Source organism: Vespa velutina, chromosome 1 (assembly GCF_912470025.1).
Source record: "Vespa velutina chromosome 1, iVesVel2.1, whole genome shotgun sequence".
Lineage (NCBI taxonomy): Eukaryota > Metazoa > Arthropoda > Insecta > Hymenoptera > Vespidae > Vespa > Vespa velutina.
In genome coordinates, this window is record NC_062188.1 from 17,782,147 (window position 1) to 17,795,033 (window position 12,887).

At 36.9% G+C, this 12,887-nt stretch overlaps 1 protein-coding gene across 23 annotated transcripts in view; it reads right to left on the reverse strand.

Moving 5' to 3' along the window:
- Positions 1-12,887, reverse strand: part of LOC124955238 (mediator of RNA polymerase II transcription subunit 15-like) — a 394,448-nt gene that overhangs the window by 30,866 nt on the left and 350,695 nt on the right. For 18 of the 23 annotated variants that reach the window (XM_047509532.1, XM_047509434.1, XM_047509419.1 and 15 more), the window contains 3 exons: positions 6,041-6,211; positions 4,478-4,558; positions 2,439-2,624 (listed from right to left, as the gene is read on the reverse strand). In XM_047509532.1, coding sequence (XP_047365488.1) covers positions 2,439-2,624; positions 4,478-4,558; positions 6,041-6,100 — 327 coding nt within the window. In that variant the 5' untranslated portion in view covers positions 6,101-6,211. The remainder of the gene's footprint in view (positions 1-2,438; positions 2,625-4,477; positions 4,559-6,040; positions 6,212-12,887) is intronic. The other 5 variants (XM_047509480.1, XM_047509522.1, XM_047509560.1 and 2 more) reach the window with 2 other exon arrangements.

The window sequence follows — 12,887 nt, forward strand, 5'->3', positions numbered from 1 at the left end:
TCTATTGCACGTTTCTCAATTCCTCTACTTCTACTTTTTACCATTTACTCTCTTTTTATTCTCTTAAGACTCGACGATGATAATAATAATATTAATAATAATTATTATCCATAATCATACGTAATGATATATATATATAAGAATATTATATATATATATATATATATATATATATATATATATAATATTCGTAATAATAAGAATATTAATAATAATAATAATGATAATAATAATAATAATAATAATAATAATAATAATATATCGTAATTGCAATCAATATAATAATTAATTGTATATCATCACTGTTTTGTCGTTGCCATTATTTAATTATTCGACTTATATACTCCTTATTCAATGTACAATTTCTACGATATTTTTAGACCTCTTTTTGTTGTTCACGCGATTCATCTAAGAATTCTATAATAAATTATCTTCGTACGAATAAATTTCTTTTCTTTTCTTTTCTTTTCTTTTCATCATTTTCTTCTTATCATTTTATTCCCTTTTTCTTATCTCTTCTCCACCAAATCCATCCAAAAATTCAATCGTATCTATTAATCGTTCCCTTTCGAATCTACGCGAGAGAGCTGTCAAACGTTGCTTTCCTATACCGACTACTACTTTAATTGTACTCCTTATAGTACATAATACACATACGTACGATACATATATGTATATATATATATACATATATATATATATATATATATATATATATATATATATACATATATAATCCGTGTCTCCATTTCTTTTCCTTTCTATCTTTTTTTCTTTTTACTCCTTTCTTTTTCTTATTCTTTTTCCTTTTTCTTCTTCTTTTGTATTCAGCTCAGAGTGACCAAGTCAGCGGATATTCGATCTACAAGAGCATTTTTCTCAATAAAATCGGATAGACACATACACATACACATATATATATATACATATATATGTATATATTGTACACACATATATATATATATATATATATATATATACATGTATTTTCTAGACAAATCGCCCTCTTCGATTTCTCTCCCTCTTATCTTCTTTTCGCTGAGCACGACTTCCGCTCTTTCCTTCGCTTTTTTTCCTCTTTTATTATACCGAGAAACGCGCGCGCGTCCTTTTCAAGTTTTCTCCTATTTCTTTACTTCGTAACTAACACACACGAGTACGATGCTACGTGTACGTATGTATGTATGTAAATATCATCTTGTAATTTTACATATACATTCATACATATATATGTATATGTATGTATATATATATATATATATATATTTAATATTATATACTATATTTATATTATTTATATAGAATTTTCAATCTTAGCTAGGCATCCGACGTTTTCGTTTCCACGATCGTGCGTAAAAAAAAAAGAAAAAACCGGACAAGAAAGAGCCAGGGATCTTTCGATTTCCAGCCTAGGCTATTTTGTTTTCTCTCTTTCTTTCTTTTTTTTTGTTTTTTGTTTTTTTTTAGCTTTTTTGTTTTGTTTGTTCTTGTTTCTTTTTTTGTTCTTTTTTTAATTTTTTTCCTTTTTCATTTCCTTTATTACCCTCCCTTTTACTATGAAGTAAAAGGTGGATGATAAAAACGACACAGAGCTAGTAGCGTTCGATCACCGCGAAATGGTCGTCGGTTATCTCGATTGATCGAAGCCGTCTTCGTCTATATCGCATCGTATGTATATATCGATCGTATACGATCGAAGATCATGGAAGAAGCTTCGATCTATCAGAAGGGACGACGGTTTCGCGATCGATAGGGTTTTGGATATTTGGGTGGAATTGAGAGTGTGATATACCGTTGAATAAGAGAGAAATAAGAGATACAAATAGATAGATAGATAGACAGAAAGTAAGAGAGAAAGAGAGAGACAGACAGAAAAAGAGAAAGAGAGAGAGAGAAAGAGAGAGAAAGAGAGAGATATATATATATTTATATAGAGAAAGAGAGAGAGAAAGAGTGAAGGTGGTGGGATGGTGTGGTGTAGTGTGTTGTGGTGTGCTGTGGTGTGGTGTAAGGTTTTGGGGGATTGATTAGATTAAAAGTGGATAGATATAAGGTATAATTGTGAAATAAGGGAAAATAGGAGAGCGGTCGTTGGTGGTAGAAGACAAAATATTCGACTAATAGTAGGCATGAACGTAGACGATGTTGTGGATCGCGTGGTGATGGGCGTGAGGATTATGTAGAGGCGTGCAGATGGAAGTGGTCGCGGTGGTGATGGTCGCGGTCGGGGAAGGTGGGTGATTGACAGATTGCATCGTGGATACGGGCGACACCTGATTGGGGGGACCGGCCGGCACTTGGTACACGGTATTGGGCGCGGCCATCGGGCACCTTGAGGCCCCGGCTGCGCCGTGTTGGGCCCCATGCTGTTGTTGTTGTTGTTGTTGTTGTTGCTGTTGTTGTTGTTGTTGTTGAATGTAGTTTGGTGGTTGACATACCTCGAAGCGGTCTGTACGTGGCATCTTCTGCGGCATCGCTACCGTCTGCGGGACGACGCCGAGTGGGCTGCCGACTCCCGTCGGGTCCGCCGGGCCCATTATCGCCGGCATTATCGGGCTGGGCGCGAAGTACGGGTTGTACGCGTTGCCCACCTGCGGCATACCGGTCAGGTACGGATTCGTCGCCTGCGAAAACACACCCCGGAAGGTATCCAGGTAAAGCGGATTAGAACGCAACTCTCCCACCTTCGCTCCATCTTTGCATCTCTCCCGGTCGCTGTCGCTCCATTCCTTTCCCTTCTTTCTTTCTTAATTTTTTTTTTCTCTATTTTTTCTATTTTTTTCTTTTTTTTTTTTCTCTCTTCCGTGACTCTTTCAAACCGCGCGAGCACCCCCTTTCCTCTGCTCCTTCCTCGGGACACACTGTACTGTGCGTAGACGATGGAACGAGGAGAGAAAAGGACTTTCGCAGCGGAGAGCCCTTTTTCCATTTCTTTTTCTTTTTTTTTTTTATTATTATTATTTTTTTCTTTCTTTCTTTCTTTCTTTCTTTACCCTCGTTTCTTTAATCGCGACAACCCACAACGAAGCGTTTGCTTTTGCAGCGAGAACTAAGTTTTCAGAAGCGAAGGCAGGTCATTTCAAGCGTAAATCGCGACTATCAGCACACGACCGTTTCTTTTCTTTCTTTCTTTCTATTTTTTTTTTTTTTTTTTTTTTTTTTTTCATTCTTTCCTTTCTTTCTTTCTTTATCCTTCACGTTTTTATTTTTGGTCGTACGAGAACCTCTAACGCACTTTGCGCGCTCCTTCGGGATTCTCCTTTACGCGGAGAACTTTTTGCACGGCACTGCTAGTCACGTTCGATAAAGGAAACGTAAAAAGAAGAAGAAGAAAAAAAGAAAAAGAAAAAGAAAAAAGAGAAGAAAAAAATGATGCATCGTATAATTATATCATCGTTTCAAGTAGTATCATTCGTAAGATTGTAAAAAAAAAAAAAGAAAAAAGGGAAAAGAATTTTTGTCTGTATCATTCGAGATGATACACCGAACGTGACAGGCGTCTCGAGCAATTCTCTCTTCGACTCTTCGAGATCGTATTCAAAATACAAAAACAAATACGAAATATTAAGTGTTTGCTTTCTAAAGAAGGAAAGAGTTAAAAAAAAAAAAAAAAAAAAAAAAAAAAAGAAAAAGAAAGAAAAGAAAAAAAAAAGAAGGAAGAAAAAGAAAAACGAAAAAAAAGAAAACAAAAAAAAAATAAAACAAAAAAAAAAGAAGAAAAGGAGAGAGAGAAAATACTAAAAGAAAAAAAGGAAGAAAAAAGAAAGAAATAAGATTAAATTGTGAAGTAACGCGTTAAAATCTCGTAGAATCGAACGAGAGAGAGAGAGAGAGAGAGAGAGAGAGAGAGAGAGAGAGAGAGAGAGAGAGAGAGAGAGAGAGAGATAAATAGATAGGTAGAGAGATAGAGAGATAGAGAGATAGATAGATAGAGAAATAGATAGATAGATAGATAGATAGATAGATAGATAGATAGAGACAGATATAAGACCGCGCGATATGTGCATGCTTTTATTAATATCTCTAAAAGGAAAACTTGTAAAACTTTGTACGAAATTTTCTTTCTCTCTCGATAAACAAACCAACAATATTTCGGTCTTTGTGAGGCATGCAAATAAAATTTTTTCTCGAACTTACGGTGCGGCGCGCTCTTTTAAAACAAAGTTTAAAGCTTTCGTACAAAACGCTTACTAGTAACAGGCAAGACGGTCGCGAGATACGTACGAGGATGAGAGAGAGAGAGAGAGAGAGAAACAAAGTGAGAGAGAGAGAGAGAGAGAGAGAGAGAGAAAGAGAGAGAGCACGTTTTCGAGTAGGTAATAGTTTCTCATCCCTTATATAGGAAGGTCCAAAAGGGTGAACCCTTTAATTTTCAAAGGTCTTACATTCTCTTTAACACTCTCATCGTCGTCGTTCTCGTTCGCGACGTTTAATTAACTAAAAAAATTAGTGGAAGCCAACCAAAACCAGGAGTTACCATAAAGGCGTGGGTAGCGAGAAGTTGCTGCTGGATTTGCTGTTGAAGGTGATGGTGTGGTGCCGGAGGTGCCGGGGCCTCCTGTTCACCAATGACGTAATTGGAGAACACACCAACAATCAACCACAACCACGTGAGCCACAGCGGCAAACATAGGGGACAGACAGGCAGTCATACGAGTAGTATAGGGTTCGATGTCACATAGCATCGACTATGAATGTATGTCATGATATAAAAAGCGGGTGGGATTTTTATGTACTTATGTGTATATATGTGTATATATATATATATATATGTATGTATGTATGTATGTATATATGTATGCATATGTATAAGAGAAAAATAAATAAGTATGTATGTGTGTATATATATACATATATATATATACATACATACATAAATACATACATACATACATAGATATATATATATATATATATATATACATATATATATACATGACTAACGCGATATATACTTTTGGTACTTTGATGTAGGTAACACACGTGTAATATAGAATTAAAGAGTAAACATCTAGATAAAATTACAATTGGAACACGTATATATAAGATTAAGGTAAGATAAGATCAGATCAAATTTAGGTGATTTAAAAAACATTGAAGTAAGAAAAGAAAAAAAAAAAAAAAACAAGTGTGAAGAGAGAGACGTTCCCGCGTATATAAAAAAAAAAATATCTATGCGCGCACCTACATACGTGCGTGCACGCGAGAGAGACAAAAATTAGATATGGACGTTATTATTACGTTATATTTCGAGAGTAAATGAAAAAAAAAAAAAAAAAAAAAAAAGAAGAAACATGAAAGAGACAAAAAAAAAAACAAGAAAAAAAAAAAGAAAAAAAAAAAAAAAAAAAAAAAAGGAAGTATTACAACCGGACTGAAATATGATTTAAATGTTTTTGACGTTATATTACGCTATAAATATGTCGACTGTCTATCGAAATACGTGGATATATCAGGCTCCTAGGAAGTGGGGACGACACTGACCAAAAACATGCGGCGTGCTAAATTTTACTCTTAGGAATTCATCTCTCGGTGCAATGCCCGCAGAAAGGGGAAAAAAAAAAATAAATAAATAAAAGAAAAATAAAAAAATAACGAACGCAGATGAACGTGTACGGCGAGGCTTTCTCGTATATCAAATCTCAGAGAACAAAAAGTATCATCAAAAGAGGAATTTCAAATGTCGTTAAACATGATCATAAAATTTCAATGAACTTTTTATCCGCGTTTGCCAACATAAAAAATTTCTTTTTCTTTTTAATTTTTTTTTTCTTTTTATTTTGTTTTTTTTTTTTTTTTCTGTTTCTGTTTTCCTTTCACCGCACTGTACACGATCTTACACGGCGTTGCCTACCAAGAAGAAAACAAAAAAAAAAAAAAAAAAAAAAGGTATCTAGTATAGGTATAAACCTCTCGACTAACACAGACAAAAAATGAAAACTTTTCGATCGTGATGAGATATTATTATAATATATGTGGATGTGTGAACAGAGCATATAAGACGTGGTGCAACGATTTTTGTATTAATTGGTTGACATACCACTGCTGGTACCTGGCCAGGCACTAATGGTTGACCAGGCGTTAGGCCCATTTGTTGCATCAGCGCGTTCTTCAGGGCTAAGTGATTCCGTCCGTTTATCAAAAGCTGATCCTTAAGGTGTTGAGGAGGGTGGAAGTATTTGCAGGGTGGCTTTTCTCGATTACATCGGCCCTGGAAACAAAGAAAGAAAGGAAACAAAAATTAAAGATTATAATCAAACATAGACGGACAAGCATAGATAGAAAATATTCTAATAGAAAACATGATCGATTTATAGGGACTTTTTTTTTATTTTTCTCTTTTTTCTTTTTTCTTTTTTTTTTTTTTTTTTTTTACTTTCATTCAATTACGACTAAAGTCAAGTTAAAGTATGTAATATCATAAATTCGCGTTACTTTGTAAATGCTGAACAAGGCGTACGCTTCCCGTCCCCACCCCCTACCCCCTCCATCCCAACCAATGTCCCACCCCACATTCAACCTGTACTCGCAATATCTCTTTCGCGTAATTCTACGCTCTACTTGTTCCCATTGCAATACGAAAAATACCATAGTCCATGAAATACATAGTTTCTGCGAAAACGCTGCCGGAAGAAATACTCTCGGCGTGGTAACGTCTGCGTTTGAAATTTATCGTAGTCAGCTGTTTCTACTAAAGTAAGTAAGTAGTAGTAGTAGTAATAGTAGTAGTAATAGCAGTAGCAGTAGCAATAGCAGTATCAGTAGCAGTATCAGTAACAGTAGTAGTAGTAATAGTAAGAGGACGGGCGTCCGCGCGTCCATTGGTATTTTCGTAAGATAAATGTATCTGTTTTTAAAATTAATTAAATCCGATGTCACTCGGCAAAGGCTTCGGGGTCAAAGGAAATGTCAACTTCTTAGTTTAATCTCTTCGTTTCGTGTTACGAGGACTTGACTAACTCGTTTTCAACCATACAGATCCAATTTCATACGGATGGTTCTATCGAAAATCCTTTCATACGATGAACTTGTTAACGTCCTGTCTCCGCCACCCCCCTCCCTTATCCCTCTTTCTCTACGGTCCCCTCCCCTCCTCCCGCCCCGCTCTATCCCTCCCACCCGTTTCACTTATTTCATCGTTTACCTTCTACAAATTTCTAGTTCCTTAACGAGCCATCTTTCGTGACTACCCCTTGTACGGCTTCTTTATAGAACGAAAGGAAAGTTAAGGTACGGTGAAACTAACGATCTTATCAGAACTTTCGAACTATTTTTAGTTTCATGATACAAATAAGTACGTAAAGAAAGATATTCGAACAAGAGAAAGTAAAAAAAAAGAAAAGAAAAGAAAAGAAAAGAAAAGATAAGAAAAGAAAAAAGAAACAAATAGAAATAAAATGAAATAAAATAAAATAGAATATAAAAAGTAAAATATAATCGTGATAGAGGATAAAAATGATAAATAGATGTGCATTTTTTATTCCGTTCACGATATGCCCATTAAATGTAACACGAAGATGTTAAATCGTGACAATTCGAATGAACGATCTTGTAAAATGACAAAGAGAAGAAAAATAAAGAAGGAAGGCAGAGAGAAAAAGGAAGGAAAAGAAAAAAAGAAACAAAAAGGAAAAGAAAAAAAAAAAAAAAACGAAGAAAGAAAAAAAGTTAAACTCGCGAATAATTTCAAAGTGATTAAGTGAGAACTAAAGAACTGCATATTGATACGTGATACATTCGTCTATTATTATTGTTAAATAAAATGGATAGATAAAATCGCTAAGAACGTTAAGTAACTCTTAATCCGATAATTTATAAAGGTACGAAGACGATTGGGAATACATTGGGGAGGGGGGAGTGGGGGAAAGTACGATTAAGACTGCTACTTCAATCAACAAGACTTTCCTCAGGGTATTCGAAAGTGAGTGGATATGCGAGTGAATGGGAATGAGGAGAGAGGATGGTTAAAGAGATGAGGGTGAAAGTGGGAGGAGCGTCCTCTACTACTCTTTGAAATATTCTCATATGTAAGCTATTAAAGCGTGCATAAATTTTCCCCTTATTTGAAATTTATTCGTAATGGATAGATCCTTTAAGATTATGAGCAGATCGCAACGCGACCAATATTAACGCATAATTGCCTTTTTCTCGTCTTTTCTCTAAGTTTCAAAAAGAAATTTATAAAATTATAATATTCTTCTTATCTTATCTTTCTATTCTTTTTCTCTTCTTTTCTTTTTTTATTCTTTAATTTCAACTTTTACGCAGGAAATAAATACTTCTCTTTTTTCCCTTCTTTCTAAATACAAAAAAATAAACAAATATTTAGAGAGATAAAGAGAGAGAGAGAAAAAGATGAAAAGAGAGAGAGAGAGAGAGAGAGAGAGAGAGGGAATCGAAAAAGGAATTTTTTTTTTTTTTTAAAGTAGAGAAAATGCGACTTACGACGAAACAACGTAATGTACTTATTTGCCTGTTTGCTTGTAATACCGTAGAACCTTAAAGTAGGTACGGACGTTTTCATGGAAGAAAACAAACGTAACGTAACGTTTACGTTTACCGGTTTAGAGTAATATCGTTGTAGGAGAGCGGCTAAGCGTGAAGGCAAGTTGTTACGGCATTGTTATCGTACACAAGTGCCGTCCCCTCATTTTGAATTTATCCATAAACGAAACATACTCCAGCACAAGTGGCTCATAATATAGCTAGTACGCAAAGGATCTTACTCCTCTCTGTCTCTCTCTCTCTCTCTCTCTCTCTCTTTCTCTCTCTCTCTCACTCGTTCGTTCGCACGCTCGTTCATAACTCGGGCGTCGGAGCGAAGTGTAACAGGGTTTAAGGGTGAGTTGCGGGTGCTGTTGCCGTTGCTGCCGACGCTGTTGCAAGGTCGGAATACGGAAGTGGTACGAAATGGGGAGAAGCAAGAGGAGTAACCGAGGGAGCATGAAAAGGAAGAAGGTGATGCAGATGGTGGTGGAAGAAGGAGGAGTAGAAGTAGGAAGAGAAGGACGAGGAGAAGGAGGAGGAGAAGGTCGACTGGTGTCGTGGTGGTACTAATTAGACCTTAACAATATTAGTTCAGGTAAGATGTCTATATAGGGGATGGGAAGTCGACCGCACCAGCGGTACCAACACCACCAACCCCCTGAAACGTGCTCGTTCTTTCTTACGAAAATCCAGTGGCTTTTGATAATAACAACTTGCGAACGTAAACTCTGATAGCGTAAAGAAAAGATAGATAGATAGATAGAGAGAGAGAGGGAGAGAGAGAGAGAAAGAGATATGAGAAAGCTACTCAAATATCGCCTAATTAAACACATTCGAGAATTTCCAGAAATAATGTCTAGTAACCATGAGAAAGTTTTGAGCTAGAGAAGAGTTGATCTCTCTCTCTCTCTCTTTCTCTTTCTCTTTCTCTTTCTCTTTCTCTTCGTTTCTACATCGATATATTGACGTGAACATAGCACTTGCTGTGTTGCTTAATCTCTATCTACCTCGATGCGGTTTGTTCTCGCTTAACTAATTGTAAAAGAGAGAGAGAGAGAGAGAGAGAGAGAGAGAGAGAGGGGGAGAGAGAAAGAGAGAAAGAGAAGATTCCTGTACATGACACGAGGAACGAGACAGCTTTTCCACGAACGCTAGGTGTTCGACGTATCCCAGGTTTTAGTGCTAATTAGGTGTCGATGTCGAGCGGATGAATTTACGTGAAAGCAGGCATATACATATACCCAGGAGCGACGTTAACATCTACGAACGTTACATACGTAATCCTGTTGCTTCAAGCCTCGAAACTTTGATCGATGACAAATCGAGGATCTCAAACGATAGGATATGCCAGAAACGATCGATCATACCCGTCCCTATCGACGTTGTCCGTCCCATTTTTCTCTTTTCTTTTTTCCTTTCTTTTTTTTTTCGCCCCCTTTTCTAGAATCCCGAAAAATAATATATATCAGAAAATTTCATATATCGATCATCGCAAATAGTTCAAATATCCGAGGAAGAATGTATTATCATTGTCTAGTAAAACAAAAAAACCCTCGCAAAAAAAAGAAAGAATTTGAACAAAAGAAAGAAAGAAAGAAAGAAAGAAAGAAAGAAAAAGGAAGAAAAAAAACTGATGTTACGTCGAAAGTTAAAATGTACTATTTCCTTTTTTTTTTCTTCTTCTTCTTTCTTATTCCTTTTTTTTTGTTTTCTTACGAATTTCAATGTAAAACCTTGAACGCAACGAGAACGAAGAAAATCAATCGTTAAGAAAATTTCAATGAACACTCTTTGTCTGTTTGCGATCGTTGATAAATTATTGGCATCGGGAACAACCGAACGACGAGGTATGTCAAGGGCAAAAACAAGTTTTCACTCTTTTTCTTTTATACATTTTTTTTTTTTGTTTTTTCTTAACCTCCCCCCTCTCCCCTTTTTGTTTCTTTCTCTCGTTTCTCATTCGTTTTTTCTTTTTTCCTTCGCAAAGAAGGAAGTCGAAGAAGGTACCTCTCCTCCTTCGATCGTCATTGTTTTGGCTTTCCGAACGTTAAAAAGAAATTGGAAGGGTCTGAGACCGACTCAATTACGGGCGCTGAACGACGCGATAATTGGGATCAAGATTGATCGTCTTCCTTCCTACGGGTCTGACCTTTCGGCGAATAAAAAGAACTCGTCGTTGCTGACTGACTCAGCTTGGAATAAGACGAAAGCCTGAGTTCGCACGCTCGAGGCTACAATGAACTTTACCTTGTCCTGAGTTATTGCCGGTTCTACGTAAGATAAAATGAGAAATTGAATAGATATACATATGTACCTTACATACATATATACATAGAGAGATAAAACGTTTTCCACTACACCTTGGATAGATAAATGAGACTTTTTTTTTTCTTTTTTTTTTTTTTTTTTTTAACAGGAAAACCGATTTGACGTACGTAAGTAAGTACTTACATACACATATATCGTATTTATGTTTTTTTCCAAAATTCAATATTAAAAGTCGATTATGAAAAAAGTGTATGAACGATGTCGTCACGTTACAATCCAAACATAAATATTGTTGTCCGAAAGAAGGAACTTATCTCAACGACGCACATGCACACACACATATATATATATATATATGTCCTCGAATCGTAATCAATATTTACGACGCAGTTTTAACGCTAAAAGGAAAAAGGAAAAAAGAAAGAAACAAAGAAAAAAACTAAGGATCGTCGTAGTCGTGAAAAAGATTGTATCGTTTTGCTACAATAAATCCCAAGACGACAATAATTTATCGTTCTTTTCATTTCTACTTGAAGATGAGAGAAAAAGAGAGAGAAAGAGAGAGAGAGAGAGAGAGAGGTGGTAACATTTTGTAAAAACGATTCGAAGGAGAAAGAGGAAGAGGAAGAGAAGGAAGAAGAAGAAGAAGAAAGTAAAAAGGGGAATGGTGTAAAGGTGTTCACTTCATGGCGGCAGGAGGTCGATGTCGAGCAACCTTTTTCACCTCGATAAAGCCCTGTCGTCGAAGGTAGCCGACGAACACGATCCTTCAGACCCGAGCTAACTCCGCTTTATAACATCTCACCCATCTCTTTCTCTCACACACACACACACACACTCTCTCTTTCTCTCTCTCTCTCTCTCTCTCTCTCTCGCGTATGTATTAAAGCACACGGCGAAAGCGTGGATGTCGGGTTCGGTGACGGTATAAGAGCGAAAGCAAGAGAGACAGAGACAGAGAGAGACAGAGAGAGACAGAGACAGAGAGAGACAGAGACAGAGAGAGAGAGAGAAAGACAGAGACGACAGAAGATGGGGTGGTAAGGCACGACGAACACACAAATACATCAACACACTATAGAGAGTAAGAGAGTAAGAGAGAGAGAGAGAGAGACGCGTGCATACGAACGGAGAGTCGTCGAGACGTTGCAAGCAAGGGCTGCAGGACGGCCGAGCAAGATTACTAGGATTTGCGCGTAGATTTGCATATCGATTTTCTCCTCTGTGGCACGATGGTGCGCTCGTACGTAGTGGGCGCCAAGCGGCACACGATTTCCCTTAATTTCGTCGTAGATAGAGAAGAGAGCGAGAGAGAGAGAGAGAGAGAGAGAGAGAGAAAGAGAGAGAGAGAGAGGAGAGGAGAGGAGGAAGAGCTGCGGTATTAGCTCCGGTGTGGTGGTTCGCTTTAAGACCTCCCACTCCATCACACTTCAACCCACCTCACCCTTAGCATCCTTCCCTATCAACTATTCGATCCCTTCTACTACCTAAGAAGAAAAATATTATCCAAGAAGAAGAAGTGGTGCTGGAGAAAGAAGAGGAGAATGGAGACGGGGACGAGGACGATGACGGGGACGAGGACGAGGAGGGAAAGAGCGTGAAAAGGAGTTACGAGCGACGCCCTAATTTCCCTTTAATTTTCGCCCAAGAGTATCTCTCATTTCGTAGCACTTAACACTTTGCCAAAGTTTATCCATCCGTTCGATTCTTTTCACAGATATAGAAATAGAAAGAGAAAGAGAGAAAGAAAGAGAGAGAAAGAAAGAGAGAGAGAGAGAGAGAGAGAGAGAGAGAGAAAGGAAGAGAGAGAAAGAGAAAAAGTAATTTAAGAAACGTCATTGAGGGAGCAAAATATTACGTGATTTCTAGATAGTAAACGATCTCGATATACATAAACACATAAAGAGAGAGAGAGATAAAAACAGAGAAAGATAAATAGATAGATAAAACGGGAGAGAGAGAAAGAGAGAGAGAGAGAGAGAGAAAGAGAGTGATTCAAGAAACTCCATTGAGGGATCAAAATTCCACGTGATTCTTAGATAAACAATAAACACACAGAAGGTAAACATACACAAAGAAATAGAGAGAGAGAGAGAGAGAGAGAAGATGCTTTGAAATATATTCACAAAGTA